General features: G+C 26.6%; 1 protein-coding gene across 1 annotated transcript; it reads left to right on the plus strand.

Moving 5' to 3' along the window:
* Positions 1 to 2,563: 2,563 nt before the first annotated feature.
* LOC135923339 (adenosylhomocysteinase-like) lies at positions 2,564 to 17,791 on the plus strand. Its single transcript, XM_065458027.1, has 9 exons — positions 2,564 to 2,702; positions 2,745 to 2,935; positions 2,975 to 3,103; positions 3,156 to 3,255; positions 11,912 to 12,024; positions 12,823 to 13,030; positions 15,837 to 16,042; positions 16,961 to 17,164; positions 17,536 to 17,791. The coding sequence occupies exons 1-9, from the start codon at positions 2,648 to 2,650 to the stop codon at positions 17,665 to 17,667; spliced, it is 1,338 nt and encodes a 445-aa protein (XP_065314099.1). The 5' UTR covers positions 2,564 to 2,647; the 3' UTR covers positions 17,668 to 17,791.
* The last annotated feature ends 5,394 nt before the right edge of the window (positions 17,792 to 23,185 follow it).

Consider the following 23,185-nt stretch of genomic DNA (forward strand, 5'->3'; position numbering starts at 1 on the left):
ATTGATATATATAAAATCGAATCTTTTTATTACTGAAATAAATCAATACTTAATTTATATTATAAAAATAATGTCACAGTTTTAATACCATAGATATCTATGCAATTATAATATATTTAAATTAAAAAAGTCCATAAATCTTTCATTTCTTCTTTTTATTTGGACTGTATTTTTTGGAAGGATTTCATTCGCCCCATATTATTTTCTTTCAAATTTTGATATATGAATCTAGAATCCATTCTAATATCGAATGTTCATTAATTCCTCAAATTCATAACTTATTACTAGTAACCCTATTAGTAAAATAATAAATCTTATAATTAACTCATAAGAGACAGCTTGTCTTACCACTCGTATACCCCCTAGCATAGAAAATTTTAAATTTCTTAGTCTGAGAATATTCACATACATGATATTTAAATATTATTGACATGTTCCTATTGATTTAATTTTTTTTATCAGTCAATCAATACAAAATGGTTCATTGGCAAAGGGACACCGAAGAACTTGATAAAAAAGATATCCTAATTTATTATTTAATACAAAGTTGAATGATTAATCTTAACTGCCAGCAACCTACCTGTTAAATTTTAAATTTCTATTTAAAACTTTAAAGATTTTTATAAATTGACTATTTATTGCTAGTAGTGTAGTCAAATCGACTCAATCTTGACAATCAAAAAGATTCTCTAAGCATTGAGCCAAGAGTATATTTTTTTTAAGATTGAATTATCCTAAGTTTAAACTTCGACAGAGACAAAAAGGATATACTTAAAAATTCGGTCTTTCTAGAGTCAACTCAAAAACTGCCAAAATGGAGCCATTTATCACTACTACTTGTAATAAAATAATTATAGAAAATTAATTATTTGCAGTTACTGATTGGTAAGCAAATATTTATTTTAGACAAATAATATTTGACTGTTGGATACATTGATTTGTTATTATTTAATTATGAAATAATAACTCAGAATTATTTTTTGATGGGAGGAAAGAAATTCTGCACTCTTTGAATTGATTTAGCAATGCAAATAGTTTGTCAAATAGATCTTATTTGTTATTGATATTTTTTAAAGGTTATTAGATAGAGTTGTTGATAATTGTATATATGGTGGTTTAAATCGTGTAGATCAATTAGAGATAGGAATAACAATAATTATGTTTATTTATTAACTAAAATAAAAAATATAATTTTATACCAAACAACTCATATTTTAATATTCTGTTTATAAAAATAAATTTAATATATAAATCAACCTGCAGAGGTACTATTTATTCTACCCGACCCAGATTTTTAAAAAAAAATGTTTTCTTAGGCCTAACCAGAATTTTATATTTCAAGACCCAACCTGGTCCGAATTTTATAAAAATATATATTCAGGCCCTGCCCGGATTTCTTAATATTTAATTTTTATAGCTAATAATGCTGATTTAAAATATTTGGTTTTGATATATGACCCAGCCCGGCCTGGGTATTTTAAATAAGATGCCCGACCTATATTTAAAAAAATGAAAGTATTGGGCTGTTACTCGAGGCCGAGCTTAGGGCCAGGCCTGCAGGTCTCTGATATAAATGTAATCAAATGCATTTTAAAAATTTAAACGTCGGGCCACTGGCATAAATGATAATAGATTCAATTCTACCACTTTTAAAAATTTATATAAATCTTAAAAATTTTAATAATGTTAAATTTAATTAATAAAATATTAGTTATATAACCACAAAAATTTCTGTAATCACAAAAATATAGTTACATGAAAGTTGATAGTGCTAACAACACGTAAAAGTAATAAAAACTGCTTTTAACAACAGAGGGTAATATGATGTTATATAGAAACAATTTTAAAAAAATTCACTATTAATTTTCTGTATACCATTACCACTACATCTGCATTACATTGAGAGAAAGTTCTATTAAATTATATCAATAAAGTTTATCATATTTTATGTAATAAATTTATATAATATGATACCAATATAATAATAAAAAAATATAAAGCTTACCTAAGAATTCAGTTCACCATAAAAAATGAATCTTAAATATAAAATATTTAGTTAATTTTCTAAATGAATATATACCATGTTTTAATATTTTAAATCCAATTTTATTAAGTACATTAGGCATTAACTATAATTTATTGGGAAAATATTAATTACATATTTAATGATGCAAATTTCACCCAACAAAATAATATTTAGAATAAATGAGTGCAATTAACAGTGTCTATATATCATTCATATTTTTTGACCTTATTTTATATGTCATTTTTATTATCTAATTAAAATTTACATTAAATTTTTATATCAAACATAACCAGGTTTGATATTATATTAAATACATTATGCAATAAGCTAATTTATACGGGAAAATTAATTACAAATTTATTGCTGTTAGATTTCATCAAATAAAATAATATTTTAAATTCTATATCATTGTATATATTATTATAATGATATCTATGCTTATATATTATTTATATTATTGACGTTATCGTTATGTCATTTTAAATATAATACATAAATTTAATACATATCTTTTAGTGGAGTTAACATTATGTAATATTTTTATTTATTTTTTTCACGGCTTCGTACCAATGACATTATGTCATTGCTTTGTACCGAATTCAAATTCAAATTACGTTTGCGATGAAGAAAAGAAAAAAAGAGACAGATATGAAAACAAAGGCACCTTATAAAATAGGTTTATATAAACCAATAAGCAAGATATTAATATATATTTTAGCCGATATAAAATTAGCAAAACATGGAAGAAAAGAAATTGAGCTTGCTGAGAATGAAATGCCGGGATTAATGTTATTGAAGAAACGATATGGACATTCGAAACCTCTCAAAGGTGCTAAAATTGCTGGTTGCCTGCATATGACAATCCAAACTGCCGTTTTGATAGAAACCCTGATTGAATTAGGAGCTGAGGTAAATGCCATATATATATTTTAAAATATATTTTTATAGGTAAAATGGTCTAGTTCTGATATATTATCAACTCAAGATCATGCTGCTGCTGCGATTGCAAAAGCAGGGGTTGCTGTTTATGCTTGGAAAGGAGAAACAGATGAAGAATTTTTGTGGTGCATGGAACAAGTATTTTACTATCCTTATAACATGAATATTATGTTTTTATATTTATTGGCAGACCTTATTATTTCCTGATGATCATCAACTTAATATGATTTTAGATGATGGTGGAGTTTTAACTAATTTGATTCATGATAAATATCCAAACTTTTTAGCAGGTTTATTTCAGTTTTTTTTAGTTATATATAAAGCTACTTTATAATTGCAAATTTATTTTTTTATATGACCTTTTTTAATAATAAAAGATAATAATGTTTAATAATTTAATTTACATGACCATTTTGATTAATCATGTTTAATACTCTTTAATTAAATACTCATAAGCCAATGCATGTTTTTTTACAAGATTGGTGGGTAGATTTTTCTCCAATTTTATTTTTGGGAGGTCTTTTCCTTGAAAGAATTTGGCCTGATTACATTTTGAACAATAAATTCTGTAGTTTTACTTTATTCTCAAAAATTTCAATGATTACTTAAAAAGATTATTAATTTTTACTGTTTTAAATTAATGACATTATTTTAATTTTTTGGGTTAGCATATAGATAAATCAATTTACTCTTGTTAAATGCAAAATTCAAAGTTAGTTTGCTCTTATTAGCTACTATTTTTACTATTTTACTCACATATATATTTGATAAAAATACATATGTTAATAAAAAATTAACATTTGGAATTCTAAAATTAAAAGAAATATATCATGACACAATATATATTCTTCTTTTTCCATTTAGTTTCTTGCATGCACGCGAGCCTCCTTTGGGTAAACTATTTTATTACATTTTGAGATGAAAGTATTTTATATTTATAACTGTTTTAGCATTTTAAAACATGATTATATTTAGGATACTATCCTTTTTTATCGTGTCAATTATTAGAGTCAAAAATATTGATAAGTAAAAATTTGATAGCCAAAGAGAAATAAAAATTTAGAAAATAAAAATATAAGGAGAAAAAAATCATAAAAAGTTGTCATTTAGGATAAATAAAAGTAAAAAGAAATTAAAAATGATATAAAAATAGAAAAGTGAATTAAAATGATAAGAAAATAAATATTATTTTAAAAAGACATAAAAGAATTACAGAAAAGGAAAAGAAAAAAATTGAGACAAGATTAAGAAAAATAGATTAAAAACTACAAAGAGATTGTAAAAAGTTAAAAATAAAATATTAAAAATAAAAAAAACTTTAAATTTAAGAAAAATTGTCACAAGAAAAAAAATTAATATTTAAAAATATTATGATTTTCCTTTTTGATAGGAATTTTTTTATTGGTATTTAAGTCATAAATTCTATTAAAATAATTTTGAATGAAGGAGAATATAGTTCAGGCATATTTTGAAAATCATGCCTTTGTGATTCAAAATGAAGTACAAAGATGTTACTGGAATAAAGGGCAAGCTGCTATTCATCCCTTTTGATTAATTACAAGATACTTAAAAATTTAAATCATGTAAGTTATGTAATTATATTATTGTCACTTATTTATCCTTTATTAGAAAAAAAAGTGATTCTTCGAATTATAGCAAAATTCATAAGCAGGAAATAATAGCTCTGTTAACCAACATAATAATTCATTATCCTATTTTTTGGTATTTTCAAGCCCTAACTTGACTCCTAGGGAAGCGAACCTGGCAAATATTTTGCCTGGGTTTGATTCAGGTTTGGTTTAAGGTTAAAAATAATAGGTGGGTTTGGTTCTGGTTCTGTTCAGGGAAATATATTTAAACCCGGGTTTGGTTCTGGGTTCAGCTCAGGTTTAAGAATTTTTGAATTTATAAAAAATAATATTCTATATTTAAATCATAATTAAAAAACTAGACATAAATTTGGTATAAAAAATATATTTTTTATTTTATTTATAGGCAAAGCATAGTCATGTATAGATTTAAAAAATTTTATTTAGACATATTTCTTTAAATTAACAATATCCAACAATATAATAATTTTTACTTTGACTCACTTTCATTTTTTTTAATTAATAATCTTTGAGAATAAGTTAAAAATTAAAAATAAATGGTGTAAATGAATTTAATTGTTTAAAATTTATTAACAATCCAATAGGAATCTTTGAGAATAAATTTAAATATGGAGTAAATGAATTAAGTTGTTTAAAATTTATTAACACTTCACTTAATTGGAAATTTGAAAATATTATAAATGTCAAGTAAATTATTAATATTTGTATTTACAATTATATAAATTTATATTAATTTAAACAATACTCTGAACCTGGGTACAAATAAAATTTCCTGGTTCGGTTCTGGGTTTGGAAAATTTTGTAAACAAGGTTTGGGTTAGGTTCAAATTTTTTTCCCCAAAACCCGGGTTTTCTTCTTCGGGTTCAGGTTTGGCTTGAACCCCTGTCACCCCAATTAATTTTTTAATCAAAGCTGAGATGCTTACAGGGTTTATCTAACCTCAGAAAACACCATTGTGTTTTGCTGTTTCTTTACTTTTGAAAAATAATTTTTATTCGAACTAATGGCTTGAACTCTGAGTCTAAACCACATGTCTGAACCCTGGGTCTGTGTTCTGGCCTGAGCACTAAATTGGGTCATAAATCAACACTGCCATATGCCAACCTCAATATTTTAATTAGTAATTTTTAATATACCTAACATGCACACAATATGTTTGTATCCATGATTAATGTTTAGTTATTTTTTATAAATGTGAGATATTGCCAATTCTTTGATTTTGTTAAGGAAAATCATTTTATTTTTTGAAGGATATAGGTTATATGTGATAAATTTTGGAAAGAATTATAATTTTCCTTGTTGTTACACATGTTGCGAACACCCAATTTTTTTTCCTCCAAGCTCAGGTACATAAATTTTATTCATTTTATGATTTACTTCACTACCCTTCATTGTTTTTACTCCAAATGCATTTTGATGCAATTTCTAACTAGCTTTGGATCTGGTTTATCTGGACACACTTAAACCAATCTGGACTGGACCTTACCAATACTGAACCCTATGAAATTTAACTTCTATTGTTAAGTAACAGCCATGATAGGCATCAGTTAAATTGTTTATGTTTGGTATTTATCTAACATTATAATTAGTTTCTGTTTCCATCTAGCAGATGAATTTTAAGTTATGCCATCTTTTTAGCTAATATCACAAGTATCTTAGTCACATGATCCCTCTTTAACATTTGATTTAGTAGAAAATATTATACCTTCATTATTTGATACAAATATTATCATAAAATATGGTATGCCCTAGCAAAATTATTGATACCCTTTGAATTACTCTAAACTACGATTCTTAAAAAGCCAATTTAGGTCAATTTTTATAAATGTCCCAATTAAGATTTTAACCAAAATATTATATTTTGCTTATAGATGGCAGAAAGGTTTGGACCTCTATTTGCAAAATCTCAAGCATAATATTATTTTGACCAAAATCTTAATTGGGTCATTTATAAAAATTGACTCGAATTGTGGTTTTTAACAAACCTACCTAAACATTATTTAATATAATTTTATTTTGTGATTTAAAAAGTTTTTTTGCTATTTTATCCTTTACTTTTTTTATATATATAAAATATCTTATTCTAGGGATATTGTTGTAAGCAATTAAACTCTTTTTTAAAAAGATAAATATATAGCCTTAAAAGTTAAATTTTTTTTGAAAAGTATAATAATATATATATGTTTTTAACATTGTGTAAATTTTATTCTGGTAATTAGATACATTATTCATTTTAAAAAAACAAATAATATTAGCCTTAAAAAATATTTTTTTTGAGGCACAAAGTATAATAATATATATGATATATGTTTTTGTCATTATTTATTTAAATTAAATTTTACATATTGGAATTTGACCTTCTATATTCTAGCAATAACATATTATTTATTCTTTTTTTAAAAAAAATAAAAAGATTATCATGATAATAAGAGACATGAAGGTTTTTTTTGTATCCTGTTCCATATAAACATATTTTTGTATTCTGGAGACCAGCATGGGTCTTAATTTTTTGACCAAGCCCTGTGTAGGATTTGTGAAATCAATACCCATTGTAACTTCAATACCATATTGATATTTTGCTATTATAGATTCAATATCATATTGATTTTTATAGAAATGGGGTAGGCAGGCAGTTGTAGATTTTGAAATTATGAAAGTATCAAATATATTAATTTTTTCACATTTTATTTTATCTAATAATATTTTATAAAAATATTGCTATTTGATCGATTGTCATCAAAACCGACTACTAACTAATATAAAATTAAGCATTTTATAATCATTTAAAAAGTGAGTCAAAATATTGTTCATAAATAAAGATTTAATCTTCTTTGCTATTGCGCCAATTTTTTAATAATGTGTTTTGTGTTGGGGATTAGATCTCTATGAGAAAAGCTAGTCTATTCTATCATTTTTAAGATGTCTTTCCTTTGATGATATTTAATAGAAAAAAAATTAAATATTTAATAAGTGGTCGGTTTCAAATGGTTATCGGTCAAATCACGATATTTTAAAAATATTTTAAACGTATTTATAGAGATATATATAAAACAAAAATGAACATTTTTCAATTGATATTACTAGCAAATTTGGTCAATAGAATATTTAGTAAGTAGTCAGTTTTGAGCTCGGTAATGGGTCAAATCAAAATATTTTCATAATATATTTTACGATAATGCTTCACACGTAAATATACGTGTATTAAACAAAAATGAAGAAATTTTGATTAATAACACCAGCAATATGTGCCTTACAAGTTTTCTATTATTTTTCGATTTTAACCTACTCATAAATAAAATGTCAAAGTATCTCTTTTTTTTAAACTTTTTGGTTTTTCACATGTATTTACACTATAAGAAAAGCGCTAACCAATGATTCGGATTTCCTAAAATGATATTTTCATATTTATGCATTTAACGCCCTCTTATGGATATATATTTGTTAGATTTTAAATATGATAAATAAAATTTGAGATGTAATAATCTAGTAAATATATTTTTTTTTCCCCATTAATATTAAATAAAAATATGTATTAAGGCTTTATTAAAAATAAATTGGTAAATGAATCATTTTATCTTAATATTACATACTAACAACTAAGATCTTCATAATACCTACCTCTTTATTTTTACTCATTGCTTTGAAATAAATATATAAAAACAAATATTTACTTTTTTAATTAAATATATTGATTTTTATTATTTTTTTTTAAAAAATAAATTTTTATAAATGTACTATTTTATTTTTACATTTAAAATAGGTTCTTATTTTTTTTTTTTCGAAATTTATATTTTTTAGAATTTGGACACAGCCTAAAAAAATGTTTCTGAAAATTATTTTTTAAAAAAGGATTATATAAAATAAAATTTTGGTTCATTATAATTAATTATTTAAGTGTATTTAGGCAATCATTTTGTTTACAATACTGAAATTTATTATTATTAGAAGAAAAATATTTCTTTAAGTTAGCAACTGTTTTCTTTTAAATATGCTAAATTTAATAATTTTAGACCCGCGCCCATTAAAAAAATCAGACAGTCTTGCTTCATGATATCAGTTCCATACCCGGCCCATGGGCCTGCGGGCTGGTCCAGCCCATGAGGATATCTGGTTGATAAGAGCTGTTTTAAAATTTTAATGAAATAATATACTAAATTTTTTAGAAATTATACTTTGCACACAATATTATTTTTATATCTAAAATGAAAGCTTATTTATTATTTTTCGATAAAGTTTCAAATGTTTGCAAATCGAATCTTTTGATATTATGGACCCAGCCTTAAAAAAATTAATTTCTATATAAAAATAAATATTTATAAATTTTTAAAATAAAAAAAAATGGGTGCTTTAAATCCATTGGAACAAAAGTTTAATTTTTAACGTGCTTACCACCATAAATAAGAATGTGCTCCTCGCCTTTTCGGTTAATGTTAGAGACTTCCGGAGGTAGTCTTCCAATCGTAATTTTACATTTTACGTGATTGACAGCTCTAAGCTCTTTAGCGTTGACAAGCAACAGAGTTGCGCTAGGTTTTCTTCAAATCCATCAAACTGAAAACGCGCGTACAAGTGGAGAGACCATAAACATGTAAAGGACTATTCATTTCCCCCCCTACATTAAATGTCCTAGGACTATTGATCAAACGTCTATGGTCCAAGATAAAAAGAATTGCGCAAATATGTAAATACTTTATGGCGTAGAGGAAGGGCTGATTCTAATTTTAAACATTTACGTTAAATAAATAAAATTTAGCGGTGTTGATATTAGTATTATTAATAAATTGAAAGTCTTGTCTGGCTATTATTTACATTTTAACTATAGCTAGTGTTGAAAATGTTGGTTTGTTGTTGGTAGCATGAATTTAACAAAAAATTGAAATTCAACAAAGAGAATTGATTGGCGTTAAAAATTTTGATAAGTAAAATTTTCTTCCTTTAAACCAATCACAACATTTTACAAAAAATGATTGACATTGTATATATTTATTTATATAAAAATGAGACCCGCGATGACAAATTGGTATGTTTGCACGCAAAGGATTGCAAATAAAATTAATATAATCTTGATTCTATTTTGGTAGCATTTCTTAAAAAAGAAATAACGTGACCGTAGCTCTGAAATGCTTTGTGTTTTATATATATTCTAATGATTTAGTGTATTATATCTACTGAATTGGATATCCTAAATGAATAAAATTTAATATTTATTATTTAACTTCTAGGTTCCTTCACTCATATGAAAATTGTTTTCACTTATCAATTGATCAAATTTTATGTCTATTTGCACCTGAAAACCTAATCCTTTACATTTTTTTTGTTTCGATCGTATTGCCTTAATTATTTCTTTTTATGAAACGAATCATTTAACTTTGATAATAAAAAAATTCTTTACAAAGCCATTAATATTTGCAATATAGGATACTTATAAGCTTTAATATGTTATTTCTGTTATAAAAATTTTTCTTCATAAGTACTTATAAGATTAAGGTTAGTCATAATAATATAAAGATATATAATTTTTAATGTTCCTATTTATTGTTTATAATAATTTCAGATCCTAGTATTTTCAATATATACAAATATAGGTACTATTTTTAACTATGAAATAAGTCAGATTTAATATATATAAATAATTCATAAATTAAAATCATAATTGAAAATTTGCAATCTTAACAAAATTATTCAAATATTTTTAGATCTATAATTTTAAGCTTATATTAGTAAAAAAAGTCTCAAAATTAAAATATTTATTATATTCAATTTATTTATATTACACAAAAATTTACTACATTCTTATTATTTTAAACTTATCTAATTCTCTGAATTTACATTGTGAAATCAATAAAAAAAAAAGAATAATCTGAAAATGTAATAATATTTTTTAGACCAGGCATATTTATACTGAATAATACATTAATTTTATATTATAACAAGTCAAAAAGAAATTACAAGTCAATTGATAATTGCCATAAATATCTCTTATTTACTAAACATATAATATAATTTTACTTATTCCTACAAAATTAGGTTGCTCAAAGACTTGAATCTTACTTTTACTAACAAATTGCTATCCAAAATGTGGAGAAGTTGACCTAATTGTTATGGAAGATTAAAATATTACTTTGCCCAAGAGTTGAAAACTCCAGCTTATATTTTTTGGCTCAGAATCTGAAACCTCAGCTTATACCCAAAGGCCCTTTTAAGGGCCATTTAAAATTTTATAGAAGAAAATGGCCTAAATATAAGATATTCAAAAGAATGCAGTATGATTATTAATTCGACTTTATCAGAGACCTGCAAAGGTACCATTTGCACGGCTCAGCTCAGCCCGGATTTTTTTTAAAAATTTTCTGCCCGGGTTTTATATTTAATAATTTGGATTTTAAAAAATTATCAGACCCAACCCGGATTTTTTAAATAGATTATTTTTAATTTTTTTCCGGGTATTTTTTTGGTCTTTTTATTATTCGATCGAATTATTCAAAATAATTCGTAATTTTTTGTAGGGTAGGCAAATTTTGTGATTTTTTTAAAAAAAAATTATAATATAAATCGCGATTTTTTAAAATTTATATTAATTACTAATATTTTAATAAGAGATAAATACACATTTTTAAATATCATTTATCATAAAAAAATTTTTAATATTTCAGGAGATCCAGTCAGGAAATTGTTGAAAAAAAATATATATTGATAAGTCATGAGCCATATTTTATCAAATAAGCAATGCCTGGGCCAAGTAATGTCTCAAAATTTTTTTCTAAGTCAGGCCGGGCAAAAAAAATTAGTGGGCTGGATTATTGATAACTTCTAATATTTGATAGAAGTGTTAAACTCTAAAGTGTAGTGTTTTTAATTTAACAATTCCACAATAAATAGTTGTTTATTTTGATGTTTCAAATTACATATATTTCCGGTTAGGCCTTGTATTTTAAATATTAAATAACGAATCCCATTTATTGATTAACCTTTTTAATGATGGATAATAATGAATTAATAAGCATTTTCCCATATTGTATATTTGATTTGCACATTTTGTTTATTGTATAGTTTTATACATTAAAAAATTGTAAATTTGCATAAAGAATACAATCAGATATGATTTGGGATCGGTAATCAGCCGATATCAATTTATTATCGGATCGGTAATGAGCCGATATCAATTTAATATCGGATCGGCTCGTGGTATATATATATATACACCTAATTTTAATAAAAGAAATTTTTTAAAGATTACCTAAATAACATCTGAAAAAAACTTCCTATAGGTATCATTTATTTTTGAATTGTATGAATTTTTACCCATAATTTAATGATTTCATTATTTTTTAATAGGCATTGTAGGAATTTCCGAACAAACGACTACTGGTATTAATAATGCTAGGATTATGCTCAAGAGAGGAAATTTAAAGCTTCCCCTTATCAATGTCAATGATTCCGTCACAAAAGTTAATCTTAGGCGTTAAAACTATGCTATGCTTATATGTCGTATTTGGGATATAATCCATGAAAATCTCTGAATCTCAATTTTGAATCATTTAATGGGAGCTATCTTTAAATTTTAAAAACCTGATTTGACTGGAAATGTATTTCAGCAAGTATAAAGTATCCACACTATGAATTTCGAACAATTTTGTTGTAACCTCTATACGTACTCTTAATTTATAGTTATTTTTATACGTATTTGTCATATAAATTTAAAAAAATACACAAATATTTATGGCGAAAAATATCTGAAATTGATAAGGTTGGGAATACATTCTCAGCCCAAACGGATTTAAAAAATATTAAAATCATCTTCGGTAATTTAAAATTTAGAGATTTCATATACCAATGCGACATATTTATATTTATTTTGTATATATTTTCAATTTCTGCTCTCACTCATACCCAAAATTTTTTTTATTCATTGTTAAAAAGGAATAAATTGCGAGAAACTAATAATATTGATAAGTTAACTATGAGAATAAGTGAAAGGGATTCCTTCGGACCCAAATCCATCATATGCTTAGGGTTACAATTAGCAAGAAAGTTATTTTCGTTTTAGATGGACTTTATTAAACTAAATAATATTTTCGTTTTTGTTTTATTAAGAGTTCATAAGTTAGCAAAAAAATACCCAAAAATGATTAAATTTTTTTTTAAATAAACGGAAATGCTAGAGAAAGGGAAGAAATGGGAAAAGAATAGGAAGAATTAAATAAATTTTAATTGTTTACATTCTCTACATTTTAAAATAAATTAAGAGCAAATTCGATAACTTGTATGGCTGTCGTGAATCCCTATGTGACGGCATTAAACGCGCTACGGATATAATGGTCGCCGGTAAAGTGTGTTTAGTGGCTGGTTATGGTGATGTAGGAAAAGGCTCGGCTCAGTCATTGAGAGGCCTAGGGGCTCGGGTCATCATCAGTGAAATCGATCCCATCAATGCCCTTCAGGCCGCTATGGAAGGTATGGAAATCTTTATAGCAGACCAGGAAGATGGAAAGGAATGAATAAATAAAATAGAGAACCTGTACATAAAAGGATGGAAGGAATACAAAGAAAGAAGCTTAAACATCTGATTAGTCAATTTATGGAGAGGGGATTATAGTTAGTTAGATGTTCTGTAATTTCCCAAATATTTATTTCACTATTATACAACACGACTATCTATAAAATAACACCACTCGACTATAAACAAACGCTCTTATATGATTAGAGACTTTCAGTGTCTAGGCCGGCCATGGTTGGGATGGGCCTAATACAGTGTTGTGATGATTTAGACGATTAAATTAAAACCCATCCATATAAAATTATAATCTTTGCAAAAATAATTAAAATAAAAGGAATAATAAAAGAGATTTTAATAATGCTTTGTAGAGGTGGACGCGGGCCGTGAAATTAGGCGTGGCGTGAGTGTGAATAAATTTTAAATTCCAAGGCGTGACGGGCTTTCCAAAATTTTCCGCGGGCGTGAACCTAAATTTCCGTGAATTACGGAAATTTTAAATTTTAAAATTGATTTTTATAAATATAAATTTGCAATTTTATAATAAATATATTTTCTTTAGTTCTTTTTTAAAAAAGAATAATTTATGAAAACTAAAAAATCTTCTGCATTTTATAAACAACATCCGGTATCATTTTGTTAGTTCTATTTTCTTTTTATGTTTAGGTGTTTTTTATCGCTAGACTTTATGCTAAATTTTGCTTAAACTTTTTACAGAAAAGTCAGTTATATTTTATTTGTAAAGATCTTCAATCTTTAAATGCAACAGAAAGTGAAGGATTTTACAAGCTAGGCCAAGAGATAAATGTTGGTGTTACATATGGATAACAAAATATAAAAGTTGTGAACCGGAAAACTCTCATGAATACTATAGGTCCAAAAATATACGATGAAATAAAATTTAAGATTAAAAGCATGATCATTGTCCACAATCACTGATATTTGGACGGATGACTATAAAAATCTAAGTTTTTTAACCATTATAGGACATATTAACATTAAGGATTTTAATTAAAAACATTTGTTTTGGCCACAAGGGCAATGGATGAAAAAAGCGTCAAAAAGTGTAGTCAATTCAATTTTAGGAGAATATACAGAAGTGGAAAATTACTTAAATAAATGTATAGTTGTGAGTGATAGCGGAGCAAATCTTATAAATGCATTCAAAGATGACGAAACGTTAGCATGTATATGCCATATACTAAATAATATTATGCATTATATTTTTGACAATTGTTTAACTGAAATAGCCTTAAATATAAATGATGTAAAAAAAATAGTACAATATTTCAAACACAGCTAATAGCAAACTAAGCCACACCCTTAAACAATATGTAATAGCGAGAATAACGAGATGGAACTCTGTATATATCATGATACAGAGTTTCTTAAAATCATATTCTGAAATACAGGTGTACTTGTTTAGCAAGCAAGAATTAAATAGATTAGCCACAATTGATATCAGCATCATACGCGAGTTAGATAAATTTTTATCAATATTTAAAGAATGCTCGGCTGAGAGCAGATTCTCGTCCCACAATAAATAAAGTTTGTCTATGGAAACAAAAATTAATAAAATTTTGTTAACCTTCTGAACGTGATACAATAATAATCAAAACCTTAAAATACAGAACAAGATTTCATTTAAAAGATTATTATGCAGCCACTATAGTAGGCTTAATTCTAGATCCGAATTTCAAAAGACTTAAGTTTTTAATAAAAGAAGAAAATGATATATATAAAACAATCTTAAAAATGCTAAATGATATAAAATTAGATGATATGCATAAGTCGATGCCAACTACCATTTATAACTTTCCTAACTTATCCTAAACTCATAAAAAACCATATAATCTAAATGATCAATACCAACTATCACTTTCCTAATTCATCCTACACTCATAAAAGACCGTATATTTCTAGATGATTCTGATGACGCATCAACATCACCGATGAAAGCTGTGAGGATGAACTTAAAAGATTCATATAAGATAAATAAAAAGACAATATTTTGATTTTGTAAGCAGGAATATTCATTTCCTTTTTTGAGAAAATTATCAAGTAAAATTTTGTCAGCTGCAAGTTCGGCTTCTAGTGAAAGGTTATTTTCTGTAGCCAATCTCTTACTAGAGGAAAGGCGTACACAATTGAAATAAAAAAAGATGGACATTCTTCTTTTTCCAAATAAATTTCGATTTATAGATTGTATTTATTTTTTGTTATTAATATGAATTATGAAATTAGAGAAATAAATAGAATGAATTCAAAAAAGTGAAAAATTATAGCAATACTTTTGAAAAATTTAAAAACACCGTGAATTTTCGGGCGTGAATCAAAATATTGCTTGTCGTGAGTGGGCAGGTCGGGTCGAAAATTTTTTAGTGTTAAGCGTGTATGGGCGTGATATTTTTTTATTACCACCGTGAGCGGGCGGGCCGTGAATAAAAAATTAGGCCCGCGCCCACCTCTAATGCTTTGTCTTAATTATTTTTGCAAAGACTATAATTTTATATGTATGGGTTTTAATTTAATCGTCAATATGTTTCATTAAATCATCACAACACGTAGTATATATTCTAATAAGTATGGCCTGGGCTTTTGAAATTTTTTTTAATGGGCTAGAAAATTTTTTATTTAATATTAAATACCGGCCAGCACTTTAAAAAAATTTTTTACAGCTGGCTTGATTATAAAGTTAAGGCCCGTGGAGGTCTCTGATATGACTAGACTATAAAGATATAAATTACTGTGATTTATGAATGAAAGGCTATGAGGTAAACACTATCGAGAATGTAGTGGAGCAGTGTTCCATTTTCGTTACCACAACCGGATGCAAAGATATCATAAGGGGCCCCCACTTCCTTAAAATGCGGGAGGACGCTATAGTGTGTAACATAGGCCATTTCGATACAGAGGTAGATGTTAAGTGGCTCAATGCCAATTGCTGTAAAATGACTAACATCAAACCTCAGGTATACTATGTTTTACAGATTTATAAGTATATATTTATATATATGCCTTTTCTTTAAAAATATTTTTGTAAAACATTTATATTGAAGTATTTTTAATAAACTTTTTACTTTTCTTGTTCCGTTTTTTGAAAGAACTATTAGCTGACCACCAATGCCAAATAAATATGAAATTTCTGATATGTCCATAAATTATTAGGTCTATCAGCACTTCGTTTATAGCCATTTTGCCAAAAAGGCTAAAACCCATATTTAATAGAAAATGAGCAAAAATGTTAGGAAATCAACAAAAGTAATAACAAATGACAAAAGTAATAATAATAACAGCTTCGCCTAAAGGTGCTAAAGAGTGAAATTTAATAGCAAATATTCAAATGATAATAAATAAGCAAATGTAATAGTAAATTAGAATTTAAAATGAAATGAGCAAATGTATTAGCAAGTAACCTTTTCGCCCGAATGCGCGCCATCCTGTATTTTTTCTGGAAACTTTTTTCTCTGACCTAATATTCTAGGAATTAGTTTATAATATATTATACTAATAAATTAAAAATAACAATTTTGTTTAAAGCATATTTTAAATAAATTTTTATTATGATATGAAATATAGCATTTAAGACAATTTTGCCTTATTTTTGACACATCCCAAAAATTATCATAAAATTTTTATTTATTTAAATCTTCAAAATTTTCATTTTATAATTAATTTAATACTAGCGTTAAATGTCTAAAATACTAAAACTGATTAAAAAAAATGAGTAAGATAAAGCAATATTAAAATGGGAGTTTTGTGCTTTTCCCAACCATTATTCAAGCAAAAAATGAATTTAAAATAAAAATTTCGTTTGTTTGAATAATCGAAAACAAAAAAATGTTTAGAATTTATTGTTTTGTAATTTCTATTTTTTTTTAAAAAAATAGGTTGACAGATATCTTCTTCCAAGCGGTCGTCATATTATATTACTCTGCCAGGGTAGGCTCGTAAATCTAGGCTGCGCTAACGGTCATCCCAGTTTCGTTATGAGCAATTCTTTCAGTAATCAGACCTTGGCTCAAATCGAACTTTGGACCAGACAGAAGGAATACAAAAAAATGAAACCGGCTATACATTTGTTATCGAAGAAGGTAAAAATTATTTTTTCATATCTAAAGGTTCTTTTTATCTGAAATCTTGGAACGCGGTTATAATCCCTATTTTTTTTTATAAATATCTCTTTAATAAAAAAAATGGCTTAAGGATAAATATTAATTGATAAGTATGTAATATAAATTTTTAAATATCTCATGACATGTTTTTTAAAAATTATTAATCATAATCAAGCCTGGCTTAAATTTTATCTACATGAAAAGAGAAAAGATGAGCAAACTTGTAGTTTTATATGTAATTATTTTTTTAGTGTTTTATAAATTTTTGGCAGGGAGGTATAAGTTATTAAGAGTGATAATAATGATCCCATTATTTATATATATATATATACCGTTGTTTAAATACTAAGTTGGACGAAGAAGTGGCCAGATCTCATTTGGATCATTTGGGAGTCGTTCTAACGAGGCTTACCAAAGATCAAGCTGAATACATTAATGTCCCTTTGGATGGTCCTTATAAACCAGATTTATACCGATATTAAAATTTTATAAACACTTTTTATATATATATATATTATATATACAGTATTACAAATGAATTGTCAATTATTTTTTCACAATATCCTTTCATTCGTGGAATTATCAAAAATATTGAATACCTTTTTTTATCACCCTAATTTGCTTTTAACACCCTTGATCTATGCATATTCATTTAAGATCAAAATATTTTATTTTATTTGGAGAAACTCAATAAAATATATGTTTAAATAACACTAACCAGCAAATATGATTGACCTACACAATATACTAATTATAAAAAACATGATATTTGATTTTTTTTGTTTTGATTGATAAGTTATAATATTATATTTGATGATTAATTATAGTTATTTGCATAAAATATTTTATTTTATTCTAATTTTTTGCAAAATTTTTCCGAAAGGATTCAAATTTTTTTAGAATCATTCCTTTGGATTTATCGAATAATGATAATCCATAGAATTCTATGTCTCTTATTGAATATTTATCTCATAGATTATTGAAACATTCTTCGTATATATTTACATATCACGCATTCATCATGTATATCTTATATCGTGTGCAATGATGAACAGATTATACCTTTAGTATAATACTAAGACATGGGCAAGGGTATATGATTTGTCTTGAAAATGAAGAAATCTCCCCTGATTGTTCAAGGTAATATCTATCCGAGTTTAGGCTGGTTTATGCAGGGCTATAAAGTATACAATAAAGTTTGTGGTATCATTTTAAGACCAAGATTTTCCAAAATCAGACAAGTGCCAAGACTAGAATTGTTGCAATATTGCTTATTTTAAAATTTTCTGATTTTCACAAGTGGCAATAATTTAACATTCTGAAGTTTGAGATTTCTTGATATTATCATTTGTTTTATACATTACTATAAGCCCTAAAATAATTTTCATTAGGATTTACAAAATACCATGTGAGACCCTTTTTTTTCAAACATTAAAAAGAGTCTTAAATATTATTTTAATGAAATATTAAAAACAAAAAGTTCGTTCATCATATGTAGACCTGAATTTGAGATAAGGTGCCCCCCCCCCTAATCCGAAGATCTATTAGACAAGCAATAAGAGGAGCATTTCAATCTTTTTGAATGTTAGAAGCTGGAGGAAATTCAAAGGACGAACAGTAATTTTCCAAAGAGTAAAGACTGATGAAAGATCAGGGTCTTTGAGAGAAGAGATGTGGTTAATTGTACTGAGGCAGGAAGAGATAAAGGCGGGTAGAGGAAATTGTAATAGGGATCGGACACCGATATCGCTAGGAAGAGAGGTTTGAAGCTAAGGTAGGTAGAAAAGTTTAAATTACAACTCCCCTTTGAATCGGGAGATTTAAGTTTCACGAGAGTCTAGGCGATCATTGCATTTAAAAATAGGTGAAGAATTAATAATTCGAGAAGCCGTCAACAAAGTTAAACCCTTCTCGGTAGGTAGAATTACAGTGTCAATTTCTATATGTATTTTCTCATCTGTTTTGTCATAAGAGAAACAAAAAGTTTTATTTTTCCTTATTTTCATTTCATATTTTATTATCAACTATAGAATAAAAGTTTTGTTGTTTCTCATTCTAGCAATTTTTATAATTATTAGAAAATTAAAGGATTTAAAAAAATAATAATTTGTGAAAATATTAAAACCAAAATAAAGGCTAATAAAAAAGGATTAATCGGTGAAGAAATGCAATAACAATCGAAGGTGATGGCATGTTTAGGATTTTTACTTTGTTTCAATGGCGTCAACTTTACGGAGGCGCTGGGGCTCTCCATCTATTGAAATGTTCTTATAATGTAGATATTATTGATTTATTAATATTTCAAATATCAATTTTAAAAAATTTACAACCTCCATAGGAAGTTTCCTTTTAGAGAGTGAGGTTAACCTAGCTAGTAATAGTGATAAATGGTCCCATTCTTAGCAAGTTTTGAGCCTACACTAAAAAACGCTAAACAGAATTTTTTTTTCATAGATAACTATCATATTAATCTCGAAAAACTTGAACTGAGAAGATAGTCCAATCTTGAAAAAAAATGACAACTCCCTCAAGGCTTAGCAAATATTTAAAACTGTATGAATTGAACCGTAACATAATTAGGAATTTAAAATTTTCAAGTTGGTAGCATATTAAAATTCATCAATTTAATTTGAAAGAAATGATAAATCAGGTTCTTCGGTGCACTATTGCCGATGAACCATTTTTTATTGATTGATTGATACTTTAAACAAAGTATGGAAACATCCTTAAGCACTATTAAGGTGAAAGGACTTCTACCAAAATTTCTGGTAGAATCGTGGTCCGGCCCAAACGTATCCTGGCGACTGAAATCTTTTCAAAAAAAAATACAGCCCAATGGAAACGAAAGATCTATAGAAAATTTTTTAATCAAAAATTAAGCCCCCCCCCTCCCCCCCCCACACACAAAATTTCTAAGCAATACACCGCTGCTGTGATGAATTTAAAATTGGTATTCCTTTATTTTGGTGTCCAATATTAAATAAAAAAATTTATATCTAATTTAATTGTATTTCAATAATATTATTATATTAAGATATGATATTTATGCATGATTTAACTGATAAGCTACCCAGATTCTATCACTGTATTTAAACATGATGTATTCATACGATTCTGTTCTACAAATATTAAATGATTGAAAATATCATTTTTTGTTTCTTAAATATTTACAACTTAAAATCGTGATGTAAAAATTTTTTCTTTTTGTCAAAAATAAAATATTTTTAGACGAATTAAATACTTGTTTTTACCTCAGATACAATAGAATGCTGTTTAAAATCAATGAGAGCATCTAAGTTTTAATCGGATAAACTGACAATTCGGGTGTGTGATTAGCCCCAATCTTTTTTATATTGCCTAATAGGTCTAGACCATTGAGCAAGCTATGAGCAAAATCTTCAGGCTTATGTAATATTTTTCTGGATACAATATTGTGTTAGCTGTATTTAAAAATCGGCTCAAATCGAGCCGTTTAACAAAATTAGTTACCGCCTTGTAGTATTTTTATATATCATTTTACATTTTAGAAATATATTAAAGACAAAATTATAAATGGAGAGGATAACAATGTATTTTAAGGTATCACGTCAATTCGGCGCGGAAAACTCGGCGCACGACAATTCGGCGCATGCGTCAATTCAGCGCGGCGACAATTCGGCGCAACGTCAATTCAGCGCGGCGACAACTCGGCGCAACGTCAATTCGGCGCAACGTCAATTCGGCGCGGCGACAATTCGGCGCTACGTCAATTCAGCGCGGCGACAATTCGGCTCAGCGTCAATTCGGCGTATATATAATTTGCTTCAATTTATAAGTATTATGATATTTTTAACAATAAAAAACAATAAAATTATTCTATACGTATCATTATTAATAAATAAAAATGCATTTCAATTTATTAAGGCTAAAAAAACCAATGATTTAGGAAGCCCCTTGAATTTGCCTCACCCCACTATTGGGGCTTTTTGGATATTATTTTTACTTTTTCAAAAAGTAAAATTTAAAAAAAATGATTATATTCTTAAAATTTTTATAAGGTACATTTATAGTATAGTTTTAGGAGGTATCTAATCATATATTATTTTTTATATTATCTAAAAAAATCAGGAGCTAAATTTTGTAAAAATCGGTCCGACTAACCCCAGTCTCCCCTACCTTATAATGTGGTAAATTGGTCCAGCAAGGAAATCGGTATAAATATTGGTTGTTAATTTTTTTTTATTGATATTACACATTTAGTAAATAAAATTGAGATTTTTGTAAAAAAAATATGAAGAAATAATTAATATGATCAACATTCAAAATCATTTCTATTTAATCATCCTTTTTTTTATACTAACAAATTTATAATAAATTGCAACTGTATTAGATACATGCCGAATTTCGCCGCGCCGAATTGACGTTGTGCCGAGTTGTCGTCGCGCTGAATTGACGTTGCGCCGAATTGTCGCCACGCTGAATTGACGCCGCGCCGAGTTTTCTGCGCCGAATTTTCCGCGCCGAATTGACGTGGAACCTTATTTTAATTAATTTTATTGCCCTTGATTTAATTATATATAATATTCTATCTCTGCGGTCGAAAACTTGTTTGATTATGACTGAGTGAACATCAAGATATATATTATGATACACTGACCTAAAACATATTGCACAATCTATGATAAAGTGTAATATAAGTATAGCCATGCCTAATTTGTCTGAAAAATTATTCCATTTCATATCCATGTAATAGTAATAAAGCCACCATCTTTAAAAATATCCTCTAATAAAATTGAATAATTCTTTTTGAGATATACATTTCTTTTTTTGGTTAAACTAGGAAAACATAATTTATTTGCTATTTTAATAAAACTATTTATTCACAGAATTACTCGTAATTTTTATTTATAATTACAAATTTTCACTTTTCCTATTATCAAAAAATGTTTTGTTTTGTCGTTATTAACAAATCTATTTAATTCAGGTTTATAACCTTTACTTCAATAATAATCAGGATCCTAATTATGTTCAATATCCATTAGGACGAGAGATGAAATCCCAAAAGAGTAGGATAAATAATTAAAAATTAATGATTTGATAGAAAATTAAGGTGGGGGGGGGGGGGGGAGTTCAATTTTTTTTAAATATACAAATTTTCATATATGATTCAAGGCCAAAGTCTCTCTTCCCCTTTGTCTACGCCATTGTTTACTGCTATTTTTTGGAGAGAAAGGAGTGGAGAGTGTAAGTAAATAATTTTTATTGGGTTATATGCAAATCTCCAACGGAGAAAGGGGCACGTCCTATCCCTTGGCTATGTCTATGACGATAACTCTTAAAATTTAATGTTTATTATATATTTCAAAATATGATATAAAAATGAAAAATTTTTTGACCTCTATTTTAAAAAGCTTTTCTGAAATTAAACATATTTTTTGCCCAGCATATATTTTATTGATATTGTTACGAGCCAGAATGGGCCATGAATTAGTCCTGAAAACTTTAATTTGGTGCCTTCACGTTAAATCATAAATTACTATAAATATATTTGTAGTATTTTTATAAATTAGGATTATTTTACATTTTTAAACATTCATAAGCACAAAAAACGAGAGGTGGGGGCCATTAGTTATATAAAATTAAATGATTTTTATTAATCCATGAGTGTAAGAGAATATCTAACTCCTATCGAAATTTTTAAGTTTTATTATCCTATACAATTGCCTTCTAGATAATGTCTCCTAATTATCTGAAGTTTTCAAACCCTCAAACACAAATGATGAGGGGAAATACGAGATTTATTATTTTATATAAGGTTCAGAGTCTGACTGGCCATAGCGAGTATTTTGCCTAAAAGACCGCTATAAAATCTCGATAAGAAAAAAATATTTATTTATTTATCTTTTTCTCATAAAATTTAATTGGTTTATTTTTAATTATATTTCCATTCTAACATTTAAAATATAACATTTATACATTTCTTGAGGATTATCATTTTGATGCGTTTCTGTTTAAATAAAA

The sequence above is a fragment of the Gordionus sp. m RMFG-2023 genome, chromosome 2 (genome assembly GCF_954871325.1).
Source record: "Gordionus sp. m RMFG-2023 chromosome 2, tfGorSpeb1-WG-v2, whole genome shotgun sequence".
NCBI classification, from domain to species: Eukaryota; Metazoa; Nematomorpha; class Gordioida; order Chordodea; family Parachordodidae; genus Gordionus; species Gordionus sp. m RMFG-2023.

Coding starts and splice junctions, on each gene's coding strand:
- LOC135923339 (XM_065458027.1), top strand. CDS start 2,648: ATGAAGAAAAGAAAAAAAGAGACAGATATGAAAACAAAGGCACCTTAT. Junction 12,025..12,822: donor TCAATGATTCCGTCACAAAA/GTTAATCTTAGG, acceptor AAATAAATTAAG/AGCAAATTCGATAACTTGTA. Junction 17,165..17,535: donor TACATTTGTTATCGAAGAAG/GTAAAAATTATT, acceptor TTAAATACTAAG/TTGGACGAAGAAGTGGCCAG.